This window comes from Chrysochloris asiatica, unplaced genomic scaffold (assembly GCF_000296735.1).
Source record: "Chrysochloris asiatica unplaced genomic scaffold, ChrAsi1.0 scaffold00348, whole genome shotgun sequence".
NCBI lineage: Eukaryota > Metazoa > Chordata > Mammalia > Afrosoricida > Chrysochloridae > Chrysochloris > Chrysochloris asiatica.
The window spans coordinates 2065532-2087468 of NW_006408866.1; the positions used below are offsets into that span (position 1 = coordinate 2065532).

At 40.0% G+C, this 21937-nt stretch overlaps 1 protein-coding gene across 1 annotated transcript in view; it reads right to left on the minus strand.

The window, feature by feature from the left end:
* The window catches only part of DNAH3 (dynein, axonemal, heavy chain 3), a 230804-nt gene that overhangs the window by 45853 nt on the left and 163014 nt on the right, over positions 1 to 21937 (minus strand). The window contains exons 42-49 of the mRNA XM_006875979.1: positions 21181 to 21284; positions 20535 to 20829; positions 12424 to 12603; positions 4930 to 5053; positions 4679 to 4835; positions 4042 to 4185; positions 2307 to 2973; positions 767 to 932 (exon numbers count right to left, since the gene is read on the minus strand). Coding sequence (XP_006876041.1) covers positions 767 to 932; positions 2307 to 2973; positions 4042 to 4185; positions 4679 to 4835; positions 4930 to 5053; positions 12424 to 12603; positions 20535 to 20829; positions 21181 to 21284 — 1837 coding nt within the window. The remainder of the gene's footprint in view (positions 1 to 766; positions 933 to 2306; positions 2974 to 4041; positions 4186 to 4678; positions 4836 to 4929; positions 5054 to 12423; positions 12604 to 20534; positions 20830 to 21180; positions 21285 to 21937) is intronic.

The following is a 21937-nucleotide window of genomic DNA, read 5'->3' on the forward strand; positions in this document are numbered from 1 at the left end:
CGGAACTGACTCCACGGCACATAACAACAACAACATAGTTTGCAGAACCCTGTGTTAAATAACAAGATTGATCAGCAGCTCTAATAACTATCCTTGGGCTGAAGGAAATGATATATCGAGGTATCTAAAACAATAGAATGAGTTATGAAAAATTTTCCCCACTCACATTTACCAGCCCTTCGAATTCTATCCACATGCCTGTGGTCCCATAATAAGGAATTCCCTTAGAGACATAAAGTTCAAAGTCCTCATAACAGAGTTTAAGGTCATCAATATTCTGACCTCTGCCTAACATCTTAATTTTTCATTCATTCATTCAGTCAATAAACATGAATGGAGTTTATTTTGTATCAGACAAATGCTAAGCATTAAGGATGTAGAAGTAGACAAGGCAGGTAACAAATTCTCATCTTTTCTCTTACTCTTGACAAAATTAAGTGATTTTTGGGTATATCTGTGATTTGCACATAAAAGTCAGATTGTTCATGACCTCCAAGAACCAATCTTCATTCCTCTGGCAGTGATGTCGCTCCAGTTGAGGATCCAGGCTCTTGGGTTATTGCCATAGCTGTAGCTATCCCCGTAGCTATGACGACAGAGCCTGCAGAGGCCAATCCTAACAATGCCACTTTCTTTATGAAGTAGGTAATGAAATGTGGGCTGGTTTGAAGGGTTAAGACTTTTTCTATATTAAATTGAGCAATCTTTAAAATTACAGTTAAAAGTAGGGCCACCATCCAGATTTTCAAATGCAGCTAACACTTACTCTGTCCGAATGTTGTCATCAAGCTCCACATCTTCCAGAAATTTGTTGGCCACTAGCTCCAAGGCATCTGTGGGCCAGGACTGGAACCAATCAATTGTGCAGCAGTTGATCAGCGACGGGAACATCCTCAGGCGATTCCGGAAGGCGTCTCCAATTGGACTCATGGCTTACAGAAAGTAACTTTATTAGTTCCATTCTCCCAAGGCAAAGAGACCCCCAAGGAAAAGGTAGGTGTTTCCAAGGGTTCTGGTCAGGCAAGGCAGGGATAGAGTATGTTTCCCTTTGGTTTTTTGCATGTGTGATCAGGAATATTGCTGTTGTTAAGTACTGTGGAGTCAGTTCCGACTCATAGTGACCCGGCACAGGGTTTCCGAGACTGTATATCTTTACGGGAGCAGAACTCCTATCTCTATCCCACAGAACCACTGATAGTTTTGAACTGCTGACCTTGAGGTTAGCAGTTCGATTTGTAACCACTACACTACCAGAGCTGCTTGTGATCAGGTATCGGTATGATAAATGCCTGGGGAAGTTTAAGGACATCCTTAGATATTTTCATGCAACTTTATGATAGGATCTCTGTATATAATAGCAGCCTTATAACTGGTCTTTCATACCCACTGTTCTTTCTTCCAGATGTTTCTGGTTACAAACTAAGGGTGGTATGAATTCTTTGACCCACTTTCTCTATTTGTACTAACTCATAGACAGAGCTATGGGTAACCCACAGTTGCTTACAGCAGTTGTGTGGGCCATGAGTTGGTTTCTGACTCCAAGTCCCTCCAACCACAGATCTTGAGCTGTACACCCAAATTCCATTAATTTGTTCTTTACTCTCAATATGCCGGGAAGAAACATAAAAGCACAAATGGAACTTTGAGAAAGTCAGTGTGGTTGAAGAAGAGAGAGAAAAGGGAAAAGTTAGTTAGAGATGAGGGTGGAGACAAATTGCGATAATCTGGCAGGGACTCTTGCCTTACAAGACCACATGTTAAGAATTTAAATTTTTATTCTAAAGTTGTTGTTTTTAAGCACTGTCGAGTTGGTTCCAATTCATAGCGGCACTGTGTAGGATTTCCGAGGAGTGGCTGGTGGATTTGAACCTCCAAACTTATGGTTCAAACTGACCTTGCAGTTCAGAGTTTATCCTACAGTGCTACACCAGGACTCCTTATCCCATTAGACAGCTATTTAAATGTTTGTGTGTATGTGAAAGAGAGAGAGAAACATTTGGAGTAAATTAAAAAGAAAAAAAGGCATCCTGATTCCGTGAAATAGAAAGTTCTGGAAGGGACAAGAATGGATATAGAGAGGGCAGTTAGGGATTAGGCCTAGGTGAAATAATGGCAATTTAGCTAATGTGAGGATGATGGAGATGGAGAGAAATGGGTGAATATGAAATAGATCCAGGAGGTAAAATTCTGAAATAGATCCAGGAGGTAAAAATCAATAGGACTTGGTAACAAGAGAGGCATTAAACACAACTCCTAGGTTTCTACACCTAAAGGGAGAAAATCAGACTGGATTTGCTCCTTCTTACCAAGGACGATGTGAAGGTTCTTCTTCACTCTTTCAATAAAGAAGTTATACATAGAAAGAGGAGTGATTTCCATCTTCTCTCCTTCTGTTCTCACTGCCATTTGCATCTTCTCCACAATGTCAGCTTTCTCATCAGCCGGGAAGATGTTGGGCACATCACCTGTGTTCAGAAGCATGTTGATGTCTTCAACGAACGACTCGTCCTTGATCTGGTTGTCAGCAAAGAGGAACACGGTACTCTTGATGGCCACACCGACCTGCAGCATGATCTTCTTCAAGTCCTCTCGCCATTCGTTGCCTGTGTAGTTCTTGGTGATCTCGATCTGGTATAGCTCACATGAGTTCATAAATGTGGACAGTTTGGTGGCGCTCTGCCGTCCACTGCCCCCAATGCCCACCAGAAGTAAGTGGCCTTTGCTCTGTTTCAGAACCCTGCAAATCCGGGAGATGTGCTCAATGGCGAACTTGAACATGACCAAGGACATGGGGGCCTTGCTGATGTTGTTGAACTCTTCTAGGTAATACTCCATGACCACAGTGAGTTGTTTCAGGTCAGTGATTTCATCATAGATTTTCTGGTCACTCTCTGGTTGGAAGAAATCTCCAAAGAAGAGGCTGCGGATGTTATCATCAACAATCTTTCCAGTGGGTGAGAGGTGGATGAGGACCTGTGAGAAAAATAAGCCTCAGCTAAGCATTCAGCCAAGGTTCCAACCAGGATGTCAGTGAGAGATATAGAGGGAGGAACAGGGACTGGGCTTGCTCGCTAAGCACATTCTTCAAAAGACAGGGCTCACCAACAGATTCTCATTAAAAATACATCATATGTGTACAGCTATGAAGAAGATGATGAAAGGACAGAAAAGAGAGTGTGAAAGCAAAGACCCATCTGTTTGCTAAGTGCTTAGATTATTAGTGGTTGGATTTTAAGACCCCCAAAAAAGGTAGTCAAAAGATGGGGCCATTTTGTTATGTGCTTGCTCCAACACCAAACAGATTCAAGGACCACCACCGGTCTCTGCTCTCTGTGTCTGAAGTAGTAATGTTTTAGATGCTTCCTCTTTCTGATATTAAGAACCTGGTAATACTCTGTGCTTAGCCTCTGGATTCAACACTTGCAATTTTTCTATAAAATATTCACAACTTCTTAGCAATAGAGGCAGAGCTAGATGATGATTTAAATACATAGGTTTAAAATGGCTTTTAAAATGGAAAATAGAAAATACTCAGAAATAGGACACCATTTCTTTACCAATCAAACCATGAAAATTCATGGTTCATTTATTACCTTCCAAATGAAATGATCCTAAAAATACATTTTAACTTTATCATTATATTGTACACAACTCTGAGTGATCCAAATGGTGCTATAGGTTAAGTACTCGACCTCAAAGTCAGTTCGAATGGCAAGTTTGGCGGTTCAAATTCACCAGCTTCTCCTTGGAAACCCTATTCAGGGTTACTCTCAACAACAAGAGGGCACTTAACAAGAACAACATGGTCACTGTGAGTCAGAATCAACTGAATGGCACTTAACAACAACAATGGAAGTAAAACAAAATTGGATCAAACAAAACATTTCCAAATGAAACGACTATTTGACTTAGTCCTCTTTCCCAAGAATCAGAGAGCACAGCTATTGGTCTCCACAGGGAACCGAACCTAAAATCTGAGACTACTTGGTCAAACATTTGGGATCATTTCTGAAGCTAAATGCTCACAAGATTCTGACTTACCTTTTCCACAGTCTGCTTGAAACAATTGGCAGTCGTCTCCTTCACCATGTTGAAGAAGACCTGTCTGTCCTCCTGGTCAATCAGACGGTCATAGAAGACCCGATAAACCTCATGGATCCAAAGCCGGATAAATTTTTCTACATCCTGAAAATTCAGAGAGAAATTGTTTGGATGAATGGAAGGTGTAGGAGGAGACTGCTGTCAAGCAGAACTGACTGGGTTGATGTGAGGATTAAATGAGATAATGCTTTAAAAATACTTGTCCTAATGCCTAACACAGACTGTTGTTGTTGTTAGGTGCCATCGAACACTGCCCGATCCTGGGCCAACCTCACAATCGTTGCTACGTTTGAGCCCATTGATGCTGCCACTGTGCCAATCCATCTTGATGGGGGTCTTCCTCTTCTTCTCCAAATCTCTACTTTACCAAACAAGATATCCTTCTCTTCAGTGACTGGTCTCTCTTGAAAATATGTCTGAAGTATGAAAGACGAAGTCTGGCCATCCTTAATAAAACCCCTTATATTAAGCACAGACCAAGTGCTTAATAAAAGTTAGCTGTTATGATTATCATTATATTTCACATAGCTAAGGGTACTAGTGAATAATCCTGATTAAAGAAGAGACAGGGGCTGACCTGCAGGTGGGTATGAGGGCAGAGCAGAACCCCTTGGATCACTCGAGAGAAGTCTCGCAGGTTAAAGACGTAATGAGACTTGGAGGGAGTTGGCAAGAAATTTTCTACTGCAGCTTTATAAATGGTCATAGTAGCTTGCACCATTATCTTTCCATGCCTTGGGGAGAAGGAGAGGGTAGACAGAACAGTCAACAAGAGACCCAGACTGAGAGCCCTTAAATCAATCTGTGGAAGACAAAGGAGTCTCTTACCTTAAGAATGCCACATCAAACCCTTTCCCAAAGTGCCAGTCAGCAATAGAACTGAAAATCTTGGTTAATATCTCATCCTCAAAGCCATTGATGGAAATGATATTCAGATGGCGAGTGAATCGTCCTGGAGAAGAAGTACACATGCAACCACACTTAACCAGCAACCCTAGGTGGCAATTGCTAATCTACTCTCTGTCTGTATAGATTTACCTATCTATATGTCTTTAAAAGACTTTATCATAAAGTAAAACACAGATCCAGAAAATGACAGAAAACAAATGTACATTTTTGCATTAGTATACATTTGTATAAGGTTAAAAGCAACCATCTAGGTCATGCTACTAATAGTGAATAGTCCCTGGAGAAGGGTATCATGCTTGGTAGGGGGTCTGTGAAATAGAGGAAGACCCTCAATGAGGTGAATCACACAGTAGCTGCAATACTGAGCTCAAACAAAGGGACAATTATGAACATGGTACAAGGATGGGCAGTGTTTTGTCCTGTTGTACACAGGGTTGCTATGAGTCAGAATCAACTCAGTGGTGCTTATCAACAACATAGCTACCATCCAGGCCAAGAAACAGATGTGTGCTAGCCTTCCATAGAAACCCCTCCACAAGTCCCATCATCATCAAAATTCTCTCTTTCCCTCCTTCCCCAAATTACTACTATTCTATCCTTTCTAGTAATAGCTTCCTTACATTTAAATGGATTTTAATCATCCAAGTGTTCATTCTGATACACCAGAGTTTAATCCTACTAATTAAAAAAGTGTAGTATGTCTTTGAAATCTCCTTTAATCTATAGGTTCTGCCTCTATCCCTTTTATCTTTTGTCTCTTGAAAATCTGGACAGTTTGAGCTGTAAAATTTCCCAAAATTGGGATTTTGCTGATTGCATACTTAAGGTTTTGTAGCAAGTTTTCCTGTCTTCTGCACTTCTTACAAATTTGCTACTGGATGCAGAGTCTTGTCAACTTTGGGTTCTACCCCTTTGGCAAGATTATAGGTGGTGGTATGTTCTTTTATGGAAGGCACATGATGATGTTTCTTCTTTTGTGATGTTGGCAGCTACTTATGCTCAATGTCTAGAGTCATTAATTCACTGGGGGGATTACTGAATGGTAACATTCTATAATGTATTTTCATTTTACTTCAAAGTTGGACGACTTTTATAAGGAAACACATCCCCTCATCAATTATTTGGTTATACAGTGGTACATTTTATATAACAAAAAAGTAAGGATAAATGCTTGCTTCCTTCCATGTTTTCATCAGTTTCCAAGATGAGTTAGTTCCTATGATCCTCTGAATAGGACCAATTATTAATTATTATAGATTCATTGATCCAAATATATTTTGATTCGTTTCGATCATTATAATTATCCTTTTTACTATGACCCTAGTAGTTCTTGATAACTTTCTCATTATCTAGTATATTAAGATGCTCCCAGCATATCTTGTATAGTTCCTACCCCAATTATGTGATCAGCTATTTCTTCAAGATGACTTCAGGTCAATTAGATTTAAAAAACCATAAGCTGGGTGCCAGGCATGCTTATTACTAGTGGGTTGGCTCTCACAGTGCACATTAGTAGACATAATGTGTTAGTACTAGTATTTACAAATTGAATTTGGGCTTTCATTGAACTATATGAGAGTCTTCAAAAAGTTAATGGAAAATATGCTAAAAGTATGCATGGATTTAAAAAATGTTTGCACCAAAATAAATGTACACCAACTTGTTATAACATGTATAAACAGGATGTAGTTTGAGGCATGAAGAAGAATAAGATATCAGCTTGAAACACACCCTATCACAGCAACGTGAATTCTGCTGAAGTTGAAGCAAGAACAGACATCACATTTATGGTGAAGCTTGGGTGGAAGAATGGTAGAATCCTTGTTGCTTTATAAACAGCTTATGGGTCCAATGCCCCAAAGAGACCAGCAGGTTACAAATGGATAACTTGTTTTAACAAGGGATGAGGCTATGCGACTAACCAGTCACATCAATTTCTGAGGAAAATACTCATCTTGTTCATGCCCTCATTGAAAAGGACTCAAGATTAACAGCAGAAACAAAGCCAGCACCATAGACATCTCAATTGGTTCGCCTTACACAATTCTGACTGAAAAACTAAAGTTGAGTAACCTTTCCACTTGATGGGTGCCAAAATGTTGCACCCAAATCAGCTGCAGACAAAACAGAGCTTTCAAAGGAATGCTTAAATAAGCAGTATCAAGATCCTGAAGTATTTCTTTAAATAATTGTAACAGGAGATGAGACATGGCTTTACCAGTGTGATCCTGAAGACAAAACACAATCAAAGCAATGGCTATCCAGAGAAAGTCATGGTGCAGTCCACACTTAAGTCAAGAGCAAAGATCATGGTAGTAATTTTGCAGGGATACTAAAGGCAGTTTGCTTGTTGCCATTCTGGAGAATCAAGGAACAATATCTACTTGTTGTGAGAGTTGTTTTTTTTTTTTTAATGTTTTTATTGTGAGGTTTACATGGAAGAATATCAGTTTTACATTCATCCTATTTTATTTTATTTCACTGCAATGATTACAATCCTCTCCATGCATCATCAAATAACCGAAGGATACACCCTACAGGCCCACCCCCATTGCCATTAGCACACAGCCCCTCTCCCTCCTTGAGTCCAGTGCCCCCATCTGTCCACATCATCATCTCTGTCTCCATCTCTGGTGTCTCTGTCTTTCTGGGTAGGGTCCCGCTCTCTGTTTTCTCACTTGACAGTCCCAGGGACCTCCGCTCCTGGGCTGCAAAATTAACCACTCCCCTCCTTTTGTCAAAAAACATCTACCTCTATATTTCCTACCCTCACAGTCAGTCCTGATGGCAATTATTCACTTTTGTACCACAAGAGTCTTATCCCCATTTCCTTTCACTAGCCTGGTCCCCACAGATTGGAAACCATTCAGTGGAGATTCTACCTTCCCCTGCCCCATCTGGAACTAGGCTCCCTCTTTTTTTTTTTTTTTTTAAGCTCCCTCTTGAAAGCTTGTAAGCCAGTCACTTCTTGCCTTTATACCCCCCCCAGCCACCACCACCACTTTTGGGTAACCAGTGTCCAAGTTGCCCATCCCTGTCAACCCTGTGTACCAAGGGTGTGGGAGTGATCCTCGCTGTAAAGATTTGTTTCCTTTTTTGAGCTACTATATCCACAAGTATAGGTAAAGTTCATCAAATTGTAGCAGGTTACTCTTTTTTTTTCCTCCTCTTCTTTTTCCTTCTAGTCAAGTTCTGATCATCCAGCCATCGAAGTCAGGTCAAGTGGGTACTATCTGCAAGTATGGGTGTTCTTGTGCATCTCCCCTCACTTCATATCAGCTGGATGCTTCACTCTCCACTCTAGTCCTCTGTAGCCATGTCACTGCCTCTGGGCCCAGGACTCCCCAGGTCTTATCATACTACTGACCATCCAGGTCTCCACCTGGGTTCAAGGGGTCTATTGAATGTGGTCGGACTTAACTCACAACTTCATTGCTGTTTTTTTCCCCAATGTGATCATGTGAGAGTACTTTGAAAGCTAGCCACAACTTTAACAGAAATACATCAGATGGGAAACGTTGTCCACCAAGGTAATATTCTTGCTCATTCTTTTCATTAAACAAAAGCAATTTGATGGAAAATCATTAGGCATCCACCTTACAGTCCTAATTTGACTCCTTCCAACCCATTTTTATTTCCAAATATTAAGAAATATTTAAAAGACACCCATTTTTCTTCATTTACTGATGTAAAAACAACTGTACTGATGTGGTTAAATCCCCAGGAGCCTAACTTCTTTGTTGTTGTTGTTGTTGTTAGGTGCCATGGAGTCGGTACTGACCCATAGTGACCTTATTATGCACAGCAGAATGAAACGCTGCTCGATCGTGGGCCAACCTCACTGCTGTTGCCACGCTTGAGTCCATCGATGCTGCTACTTGGCCAATCCATCTCATTAAGGGACTTCTTTACAGATGGACTAAATGGCTGGTGACACCACTTACAAAAATGTCTTGACTTTGATGGGGTTTATGTTGAGAAAGAAAGCTTATCATTTTGATTTTTAAATTTCATTTCCCCAAAAGCTTTTTGAAGTCCCTCATATTTTATCTTTACTTTCACAGTGAAACTCCTGGTTGTTAAGGAAACAAGGGATAATAGGAATAGAAAAATTCACAATTACTCATTTACCTAATTTACCTTTACAGGTATCACAGTTGGAGAAAAATAATATACTATGAGCCCTGTTTGCTCAGTGTAGCAAACGGTTGCAGGGTAAAACTTACCCAATACCTCCAGGGAGAAAGGTCTAACACTCTGCTTCTGGAAAGAAGACAGCAGCCAAGAAAATGTTGTGAGGAAGTGCTACTTTGTTACATGGGGTCACTATGAGTCTGAAACAACTTGATACCTAACACCACCAACATAATCACTGACCAATTGTGATAGCTGGAAAGCTAAAAAAAAAAAGTGTACATATTACCCCTATCCCCTTTCCTTATTTGTTGTGATACAGCTACATAATCATATCATATAGCCTAGTACATATTATAATATCTCTTATTTATTCTCAGTTCAACAAATAATCATGTATTTAGTACTCATTATTATTAGAATTGGAGTCCTGGTGTGGTGCTGTGGGTTAATGTGCCAGACTGCAAAGCCGTTTGAACTGCAAGTTTGGCAGTTCAAGCTTACCAGCTGCTCCTTGGAAACCCTATCCAGGGTTGTTATGGGTCAGAACCGACTTTATGGCACTTCACAACAACAACAACTAGAAGAATTGATGCATTTGAATTATGCTGTTGGAGGAGAATATTGAGAGTACCATGGACTGCCAAAAGAATAGATCTGTTTTGGAAGAAGTGCAGCCAGAGTGCTCCTTGGAAGTCAGGATGGCCAGACTTCATCTTTCATACTTTGAACATATTGTCAGGAGGGACCAGCCACTGAAGAAGGATGGAGGGTCAGAGAAAAAGAGGAAGACCCTCAACGAGATGGACTGGCACAGTGGCAGCATCAATGGGCTCAAATGTAGCAGTGATTGTGAGGTTGGCCCAGGACTGGGCGGTGTTTTGTTCTGTTTTGCATAGGGTTACTATGGTGGCACCTAAAAACAATAACAATTAGTCCTGGTGTGGCACTGTAGGATAAGCACTGAACCACAAGGTCAGTTTGAATGGCAAGGTTAGTGATTTAAACTCACCTGCAATTCTTCAGAAACCTTCTACAGGGCAGCTATGAGTCAGAATCGACTTGACAGCACTTAACAACAGCTAGTCTTCATGTTGATTTCATTATAGTCATTTTGATTGTCCAAAACCTATTTTCTAGCAGATGGCTTGGGAAAGTCTTACAGATATTATAGTTCTCAACTTCTTGCATGTTGCTAAATTTTCCTAGCTATAAAATCCTCAACTGTCATTTCATCCCTTTGATTGTCAAGCTATGCTATTCCACTTTGTTCTGGGATAAAGTGTTACTGTTGGTAAGTCTTAAGATCATCTTACCTATATTCTTCATAAGTCATGTGATCTTTTTCCCCAGATGCCCAGAAGATTCTTTTCTCTATTTATTACTTTTTATTGTTGTGAAAATATATTTGAGGGGAATTCAAAAAGTTTGTGGAAAATTCCATTATTTTTTAACTCAATTTTTCCACAAACTTTTTGAAGTCTCTTTGTAAAACACAGTATGTGCCAATTCAACATATTTTGAGTGTATGATTTAGTGATATCAATTAACCATTTAGTGCACCCATCACCTATAAACATAACCAAATTTTCTATCACCATAAGCAAAACTTTTTCTTTAAGGCCTAATATAGCCTTACTAACATATGTCTTGAATCATTTTGAAACAATTTTTAAGTATACAGTATATTCTTTCAAAATACATTAACTTTCAAAAAAATATTTTTTACTTTTATTTCAGGAATAGTTTTATTAGCTTATAATTTTCATTATTGGCTCTGTTTCTATACTTTGCTTTTCTTCTTCAGATACTTTTGATCAGTTACATGCTAAATTTTCTTCATCTAACTTCAATATTGGCACTTTCTCTCAACTCTTTTTAAACCATTTCTTCACGTCTTTTTAAATTTTCAAAATTTCCTTTTACATTTCTATTTCTTAGAGCACTGTTTTTCCTGTTTATTGTCTTTTGAATTAATTCTCACTTAGGCTTCATTTCAAAAACAACTTGTCTTTTTCCAATTGTTTCTTGAGTTCCACCATCCAATTTCTGAGTGTTTTTTTCTAATTACAATTTATGGTGTTCTTTTGCATCTTGTACCACTTATCAATTTCTTTTATATTATTTTGAAATCATAAATTTTAATTTTGTTTTATTTTTGGTATATCTTTCTATTGTACTTTTCATTAGGGATGTTATTCTGTTCTATACCCTCTCCCTTCTTCATATTGAATTTTTCTACCTACCCACTGACAGATGGTAACTGGTTTGGAAACTATCAGAAAGGTAGTTTCCTTACTGAAAAGAAGAATCTCACTAAATATCAGCATCAGATGTGGTCACTCCGTGACCATGATGGAACAGCACAGCAGATACGTTCTTCATGGTCTCTGGGCACAGTGCTTTGTTACAGGGTCTTTGCAAAGGTCATGTTTGTAATGAAGCTTAGAAACTGTTGCTATGCAAATGCTACTTAGTACTAATTCTGTGCCGTGTGTTGGAAACAGATATTCCCCTTTGACTGGTCAGGTTTGACATAGGGAGAAATTCTTTTCCTCTTAGTGGTGAGAGACGTGTTGAATTTGTAAATATTAGGGACTTGAGATCAAGTTGGATTCAAACCCAAGGAAGTAACTCCTATCGTACTTGAAGTGGAAGGTGACCACCTGGGTACCCAAGAGAGATCATCCAATCCATTTTCCTTGTTTTTTAGATGAGAAAGCTGAGTGCCAGAGAGAAGAGACTTGTTCAAAGTCATACAACAATTTACTATCTCATACAGTCCAAGTTTTCAAATGGTATTAAGAGTCTTAGCCATGCATGTATATTAGAGTAAAAATACAGATACTTGTGAATCTGAATTGAGTTATACCTACTCCTGGACTGGTAGGTAACAAAGGGGAAAATGTTTTTCTTTTTTAGCTCAGGTCATTTGGGGTTAGGTTTTTTTTGGAAAACTGAAGAACTGTAACAAATACACAGGTGATTGTAACACACACCACACTAGTTAAGGGCCTCTTGATCTAGTTTCCCTCCTGGAAGACATGCGCTCATACTGAACTCTCCCCTCCATATGAGACTCTTTGTTCCTCAAGGGTCTAGGGTAAGACACCTCACACCGTCTTTTTGTCTTCCCTTCCTGTTTCGTACAACTTCCAACATGAAGTCTTCAAACACACTGTGCTCCACTCTTAGTTAGGACAGTACCAGGTATCAATCCTCCACTCATTAAGGTAACCTCTAGTGGGTGACGAGAAATGAACTCTTTCCTTAACATACCAGATATGTCATTCCTTCCTCCTCCAGGGGGGCCCATGGCGGTCACAAGCAATACATCTGTAATGTCCAGCTTGTTTGTGTCTTTCTTATCAAACCAGTAGCCATGGTCAATCCATTGCCTCAAGAGCTCGATAGGGGGCTGGGCTCCATACACCTCTTTGGCTGGCATGTTGAGGTCATCTACCAAAAGAAGAGAAATACCCATATTATAAATCCGTAATTTATAATATGGTCAAACTTGCTTAGATAGGAAGTAACAAACGACTATTCTGTCCTTGTGGGGAGGCTGGGCCCAGTTGTCCCATCCTACTCCATATAGGACTCAGCAAGTGGACATTCTGACCAGAAGGGAAGGGGTTTTCCTGGGTTCTAGAGGAATCGGGCTGCTGATCTCAAGGTCAGCAGTTCGAAAATACCAGCTGTTCCATGGGAGAAAGATGAGGCTTTCTGCTCCTGCAAAGATTTACAGCCTCAGAAACCTTATACAGGGTCGCTATGAGTTGGAACCGACTTGACGGCACTTAACAACAACAACAAAAGACTCTCTTAGCTCATTGAGATCTCTGCCATTTGTGGCTTTAAGTAGGTACGGATTAGCATCAACAGTCAGGAATTTGTTCTTTTCTCCCATACCCATACCTACGATAGACTGATAACGTACTATGGGCTCCCACCACTGTCTATCACTTGTTCAGACTGTGGTGGCTTGTGGGCTTGTGTGTTGCTGCGATGCTGGAAACTATGCAATTGATATTTTAAGTACCACCAGAGTCACCTACAGTGGACACGTTTCAGTGAACTTCAGACTAAAACAGACTAGGAAGTCTTGTCTAGTCATAGTCTTTGTAAACTATCAAATGACTTTGTTGATGTGTTTGGTAAGAGAAGGCAGGGTAAGATACTGATAAGATTCAGCTGTGATTGTTAACAGGATTCACTGTGATTGTGAAAACTTGGAAATCTAACATGGATATAAAATGAACCATCTCAGAAGCAGAATGAGGTAGATTTCATGAAAGTCAAAGAAGTACCGTGAGTGGAATGTGCCCTTTGGACCCAGAGACTTTTGTGCATTGAACCTCCTTGACCCAGAGAAACTGGAGGAGTAGCAGAGAAGTGGCAAAGGAGCCATAGTAGCAGAACCAGAACCAGATGCAGCCAGAGTGGTGGAGCAAATTAAGCTGAGTGTCTTTGGGCAGGAGACACACTTGTAGAGTAGGATGGTAGCCTCCAGACACTTAATTAGGAGCTAGGTTTGCTGACCAACAGAACTAGAGATGAGCACATTTGGGATGAGGTTATGAAGTGGAGTGACGTGGCCTTTGAACATTTATCAGCAGGACTAAAAGAGCTTTGTGATATTGCTTGAGCATGACAGAGGCCAGACCAAAGGACCAAATGCCAAAGGTCTGCTTGTGAACATGACAGACGAGACGCTTCTCTGACTGGAAGAACTGTGCCCTGAACATTTCTGACCCTGAATTGTTACTGGCTAGCTTCCTAATAAACCCCATAATTGTTAGTATGAAGTCTGAGTTCTATGTGGCCACTGCAATGAATTATTGAACCCAACTGAACAAAGTGTCATAAACAGGATCATCGGCGCCATTTTTGTTAGTAACTGAAACCCTCATGAGTAGGAGCAGAATGCTTTCTGATACAGTGCCAGAAGATGAGCCCCTGAGGTTGAAAGGCATGCAAAATATGACTGTGGAAGAGCTGCATCCTCAAAGTCATTTCAGGAACAGAGGACCCGAGGACCATCACATGGGAAGAGCATGAGAGGAGTGAGGGATTCTGGCCAGAAAAGCAGCAACAACAGAGATGGTGGCGGAGGCGATGGCATAGAGAGACTGAGCAGCAGAGGACTCTGGGCCCATGGACTGAGAAAGGCAGTGTGCCTGCAGGCAGGAGACTGGCTCAAAAAATGTGCCCTTTGCCCATTTAAATGAATATATATTTTCAATGTGGTATGTGTACATAAAAAATAAAAATGGCAATAGAGGTAAACACTGTTACTTGATGGTAGATGGAGGGGACTGTAATCTTTGCAATGATTTGCTGAATGTAAAACTAATAATATACCCTGTAAACCTTTACTCACTCAATTCATAATAAAAGCTTTAAAAAAAAATAAAAATCCTAGCCACTAATGAGCTGAATTGGACAGGTATTGGCTATTTTGAATCAGCCGACCATAAAGTTTACTGTGCCAGGAATGAAAAATTGAAGAGGAATGATGTTGTACTCATTGTTAAAAGAGCATTCCATGCTTTATTTTCAAGTACAATGCTATCTACAATAGGATATCTATAGGCCTGCAAGAGTATGACTATTATTCAAATTTATGCACCAACCAATAAAGTCAATGATGAAGAAATTGAAGAATTCTACCAACTTTTCAGTCTGACCACTGCTCCACTCTCTGTCAGTTTGTTACACTGGGTGGCATGTGTGTTGCCGTGACACTGGAAGCTACGTTAACAGTTTTTTTAATAGCAGCTGGGTCCCCCACGGTGGACAGGTTTCAGCAGAGACTCTGGACTAAAACAGACTAGGAAGAAGGAGAGTCAGATCACTTTTAAATGGTTAGTCACTAAAAACCTTATGACTAGCAATGGGAACATTGTCAGATATGCTGCCAGAAGACGAGTCTCTCCCCACCCCAAGCCACCCCGCAGGTTGGAAGACACTCAAAGTACAACTGGGAAGGAGCTGACTCCCAAAGGAAAGTCGACTTTAATGAAGTGGATGGAGGTAAGCTGTTGGGACATTCGTTTGCTGATATGGAAAAATTAAAAATGAGAATAAACAGCTACAAACATCCTTTAGTAATTGGAGCACAGAATACACTATCAATCTAAGAAAATGAGAAGTTGTCAAAAATGAAATGGAATACAAAAATATCAATATCCTGGGCATCAGTGAGCTGAAATGGAGTGGTAGTCATCAGTTTGAGCCACACAATCATATGGTTTACTATGCTGGGAATGACAAATTGAAATAGAACGGTGTCATAGTCATCATCAAAAAGAACATTTCCCCCTAGGATCATTCAAGAGGGAAGAGCATGAGATCCTAACCAGAAAAGCAGGGACAGCAGAGAAGGTGGTAGAGGCGATGGCACAGAGGCATAGAGTAGCTGAGGACTCTAGGTTCGTGGGATGAGAAAGGCTGTGTGCCTATGGGTAGGAGGCTGGCTTGAAAACAAATGTGTCCTTTGGACATTTAAATGAATGTGTATTTTCTGTTTTGTATGCGTACATCAAAAAAGGAAATAGAGGTAAATACTGCTGACTGATGATACATGAAGGGGATTGAAATCATTATAGTGAAATGAAGTATGATTTGTTGAATGTAAAACTGATAATCTGCCCTATAAAACTTCACTCAATTCACAATAAAAATTAATTAATTTAATTAACTAATTATATATAAAAAAGAACATGCTGCCTGTGATAGGATAATACCCATACACCTACAAAGAATATCAGTTAATACCACTAATATTCACATTTACACACCAACTGCTACTGGAACTAGTGAAGATGAAACTGAAGAATTTTATCAACTTTATCAACCATGCAATCAAGATGCATTGATAATTACTGGTGATTGGAATGCAATAGTTGGAAACAAAGAGGATGGATCAGTAGTTGGAAAAGATGGTCTTGGTGATAAAAATGGTGTTAGACATTACATGATAGAATTTTGTAAGATGAATGACTTATTCATTGCAAATACATGTTTTAAACAACATAAAAGATGACTATACATATGGACTTTGCCAGATGGAATGCAAGGAATCAAACTGACTACATACATCTGTGGGAAGAGACAGTGGAAAAGCTTCATATCATCAACCAAAGCCAAGCCAGGGGCAGACTGTGGAGCAGACCATTAATTGCTCATATGCAAGTTCAGGCTGAAGCTGAAAAAAATTAAAACAAATCCGTGAGGGTTAAAACTTGACCTTGAAAATGCCCATTTGAATTTAGAGAGCATCTCATGAACAGATTTAATGCATTAGATACTAATGATTGTAGACCCAAAGAGCTGTGGGATGACATCAAGAGCATCATCCACAAAGAAAATCAAAAGTCATTAAGAAGACAGGGGTGAAAAAAAGACCAAGTGGATGTCAGAAAAGACTCTGAAACTTGCTCTTGAGCATAGAGAGCTAAAGTGATTAGAATAAATGAGGAAGAAAAAGACCGTAATAAACTATTTCAAAGGTTAGTTCTAGAAGACAAAGTCAAATATCCTAATGAAATGTACAAAGACCTGGAGTTAGAAAACCAAAAGGGAAGAACACATTCAGCATTTCTCAAGCTGAAAGAACTGAAGAAAAAATTCAAGCCTCAACTTGCAATATTGAAGGATTCTGTGGGCAGAATTTTTAATGATGCTGGAAATATGAAAAGAAAATGGAAGGAATACAAAGTCATAGCAGCACAAAGAATTAGTTAAAGTGCACTCTTTTCAAGAGATGAATATGATCAAGAACTGATGGCCTTGAAGGAAGAAGTCCAAGGTGCACTGATGGCACTGTTGAAAAACAAGGCCTCATATGCAGTGAAAGTTGGGACAAAGAATAAGGAAGGCCATAGAAGAATCGATGCATTTGAATTATGGTGTTGGGGAATAATGTTGAAAGTACCATGGACTACCAGAAGAACAAACAAATCTGTGTTGGAAGTACAGCCTAAATGCTCCTTGATGTGTAGATGGAGAGACTCTGTCTCTCGTAATTTGGACATATTATCAGGAAGGACCAGTCCCTGGAGAAGGACATCATGCTTCTAAAAGCAGAAGGTCAGTGAAAAAGAGGACGATTCCCAACAAGATGGACTGACATAGTGACAACAACAATGGACTCAAACATAACACCTGTGAGGATGGTACAAGATCAAGCAGTGTTTCATTCTGTTGTGCTTAGGGTCTGTATGAGTTAGAACCAACTTGAGGGCACCTAATAACAACAACTTCAGCCTGAATTTGACCAAACATGCAATCAAGATGCATTGATAATTACTGGTGATTGGAACGTGACAGATGGAAACAAAGTGGAAGGATTGGTGGTTGGGAAATAAGGCCTTGGTGATAGAAATGATGGTGGAGATTGCATGATAGAACTTTGCAAGACTAAGAAATTATTCATTGAGAATACCTTTTTTCAACAACATAAATGGACCTTGCAGACAGAACAGGAAAAGAATCAACTACATCTGATGGAGAAATTCAATATCATCAGCCAAAACAAGACCAACAGTTGACATGGAACAGACCATCAACTGCTCATATGTAAATTCAGGTTGAAGCTGAAGAAAGTTAAAATAAGTCCACGAGAGCCACATTACGACCTTGAGTATATCTCACCTAAATTTAGAGAATATTTCAAGAAGAGACTTGATGCATTAGACACTTACGATTGAAGACCAGAAGAGCTGTGGGATGACATCAAGGTTATCATACATGAAGAAAGGAAAAGTCATAAAAAAGAGAGGGCAGAAAGAAAAGACCAAAATGGATGTCAGAAGAGACTTTTGACACCTGCTCTTGAATGTACAGAAACTAAAGAGCCGGGAAGAAATGAGGAAACAAAAGAACTGAACAGAAAATTTCAAAGGGCAGCTCGAAAAGACAAAGTATTATTATGAAACAAAGGCATGAAGTTAGAAATTAAAAAGGGAATAAGCTCAGCAATTTTCAAGAAGAAAGCAGTGAAGAAATAATTCAAGCCTCAGGCTGTAACATTCAAGGGCTCTATGGATAAAATATTGAATGATGCAGGAAGCATCAAAAGAAGATGGAAGAGTCACTGTACCAAGAAGTATTAGTTCATGTTCAACCATTTTATGAGATACCATATGGTACTGAAGATGTCCAAGTGGCACTAAAGAAATTGGCAAAAAACAAGGCTCAAAGAATTAGCCGAAGATAAAGTGAAATCTTCCAACAAATGGATGCAGCACTGGAGGCACTCATTCATCTATGTCAAGAAATTTGGAAGACAGTTACCTGGCCAACCGATTGGAAGAGATCCATGTTTGTGCTCATTCCAAAGAAAGGTAGCCCAAATGGAATGTGGAAGTCATCAAAATTATTACTAAAATCATAAGCAAGTAAAAATATTTATAAGATAAATCAAAAACAGTTGCAGCAATATATTGACAGGGAGCATCCAGAAATTCAAGCTGGATTCAGAAGAGGATGTGGAATGAGGGATATTATTGCTGGTGTTAGATTGATCTGGAGGAAAAGAGAGAATACCAGAAAGATGTTTACTTGTGCTTTATTGACTATGCAAAGACACTCAATTCTGGGGATGATAACAAACTATGGACAACATCGCAAAGAATGGGTATTCCAGACACTAACCTGTGCGCATGAGGAAGCTATACACATACTAAGAAGCAATTGTTTGAACAGAACAAAGGGATACTGAATGGCTTAAAATCAGGAAAGGTGTGTCAGAGTTGTATCCTTTCACAATACTTACTCAATCTGTATGTTGAGCAAAAGATCTTAGAAGCTGGATTACATTAGAAACAAGGCATCAGGATCAGAGAAAAACTCATTAACAACCTGCGATATGCACAAGACACAACCTTCTTTGCTGGAAGCAAAGAGGACGTGAAGACTTACCAATGAAAATGAAAGACCACAGCCTTCAGTATGACTTGCACTTCAATGTAAAGAAAACAAAAATTTTCACATCTGCACCAATAAACGAAAAACAGATTGAAGATGTCAAAGACTTCATTTTGCTTGGATCCACAATTTGCCATTCATGGAAGCAGCAGTCAAGAAATCAAACAACGTATAAAATTGTCTGCAAAAGACCTCTTTAATGTGTTAAAGAGCAAAGATGTCATTTTGAGGACTAAGTGCACTTGACCCAATCCATCGTATTTTCAATTGGCTCATACGCAAGCAAAAGTTAGGAAATGAATGAGGAAGATCAGGGGAGAATCAGTGTATCTGAATTATGGTGTTGGCAAAGAATACTGAATATACCATGGACCATCAGAAGAATGAACGCTCTGTTTTAGAAGATGTCAGTGCAGATTGTTCCTTGGAAGCAATGACAGTGAGATTTAGTGTCTCATCCATTAGACCTGTTGTCAGGCAGCTCCAATCTTTAGAGAAGGACATTAAGCCTGATAAAGTAGAGGGTCAATGAAATAAGGATGAACTGATGAAATGACAACAACAATGGGCTCAGACAACAATTGTGAGGGTGGCACAGGGTTGGGCAACGGTTCATTCTGTTGTAAATAGGGTTGCTATGAGTCAGAATTCAGTGGAGAACATCCAATAACAATACAACAGCAAATATAGGCTAGGGTTTGTCAATTGCTAGGGCCATGGATGTGAGGAAGGCAGTCACAGTCCAGCCAACAGGGTGTTTGGTTTGATAAGCAGGTCACCACTGAGCCCTACTGGGAGCAAAGTTTTGGAGCTAGGATTTTTGTGAAATGACAAGCAAACAACAAAACTAGACTGTGGCTTCCTCAGTGGTGATAGTCATGATTTCCCTAATAGTATCCCCTCAATAAAATGGAGGCTCTTTTAATTTTTCTTCAGTAAACATTGATTCAGTGTCCAGGTTGTGTCGGGCATCATTTTGGGAGCTTTACACAAGTTATTTCATCTAATCGGAGCAACGTATACAAGAAGTCTCACCAACATATTTGTTAGAGGTGAGAAACTGAGGCTCTGCATAAAATACCTAGGGTGAAGAGAGGAGATTTTGAACTAAGATCTGTTTAGTTGTGTAACTTAAAAGTTATTGGGTGAACAAGAAAAGGAGGGAGGGAAGGATGCAGGAATGAGAACTGAGGGAGTAAACCATGAGAATGTCTAGAGGAAGAGAGTTCAAGCAGACCTTGAGGTGGGGTTGAGGAACAGCCAGGAGGCCATATAGCATGGCGTACCTTGAGTGACAGGAAAATGGCAGGAGATGGAATGGAAGACATAACCATGGGCCAAATCCAAATTATATTAACAGGAATATTGTATCTCTGAGAGAGAATGAAAGGATTATCCAACGGCTTACTTCAGCTTGTGGTGAATATAGCCTGAGAGTTTCCAGGCCTAGGCCTTACCTACAAACACCACGACTTTCTTCCCTATAGGAGGCCCAAAAAGCCCTTTCCGCCGCCGATCCAACTTGGACATGATGATATCCTGGGTCTGGTTGGCTGAAGTTCTGGCAGAGAAATTGATGCAGTTGGGCAGGTAGAGGCTTTTGGGAAGGTGGAGAAGGAAATTGTTGGTGATTGCTGATTTTCCAGTGCCTGTGGGACCCACGAACAGCATCGGAATCTCATGATCCAAGTAGGTTTTCAAGAAGAAAGTCTGCCGGGCTGTCTCCATCGTGGGGATGATGAGTTCTGAGACCTGTATATCAAACACATGGGCCAAGAAGAGTGGGTCATGGCATGCAAGTGCTCAATTCCAGCTCCATCCCTTGTGCTCTTTATGACTTTGGATATTTAACTTTTTCAGGGGCCTCAATTTCTTTGTGAAATGGGAATAATTCTTAATGAAACCACACATGTATATTGGGCACGATGGTCCCGATTTTATAGAAGAAACTAAGTTCCAAAGACCTTCTGCATCTTATCCAAGTAACACAGCAAGTGAGTGAAAATGCAGGGTGCAAAGACAAACTGACATTAATTCCTCTACTTTGGAGAATCTGCAGATAATTCTGGAAACCCAAATCCCACGGCCATGTCTTTCTTTTACCTTTGCATTAGCTGGAATAGCTTCCTCCTCTTTAGTGATATATTCTGTCCATACATTCCAATGCCCACCACCTTGCTTCAGAAAGTAGAAGTCATAGATGCTTCCTAGGCCACAAAGAAACAAAACATGTAAGCACATGAAGGTTTTACATGTCGTATTTAACATATGTAACTGCCAGCACTATTTTTAAAAAATAACAGCCTAAACCAACTGCTATCAAGTCACTTTGGATCCACTGTGACCCTTTATAGGGTTTCTGAGACTGTAAATCTTTATAAGAGTAGACGGTCTCATCTTTCTTCCAAAGAGCAGCTGGTGGGTTTGAACCAACCACCTTCCAGTTATTAGTCCAACACTTGTTGTTGTTGTTGTTGTTATGTGCCACCGAGTCGGTTCCGACCCATAACGACCCTGTATAGGGTTTCCTAGGGTGTAAATCTTTATGGGAGTAGAAAGCCTCATCTTTCTCCCACGGTGCAGCTGGTAGTTTCGAACCGCTGACCTTGAGGTTCGCAGCCCGATTCGTAACCACTATGCTACCAGAGCTCCTTAGTCCAACACTTAGCCCTCAGCATTACCAGGGCGCCTTGCCAAAGCTAAGTTGCTGTTAAGTGATGTCAAGTCAATTCTGACTCATCGTTGTTGTTAACTGCTGTCGAGTTGGCTCTGACCCATAGCGACCCTGAATAGGGTTTCCGAGGAGCAGCTGGTGAACTTGAACCACCAACCTTACAGTTCAAACGGCTTTGCAGTCTGG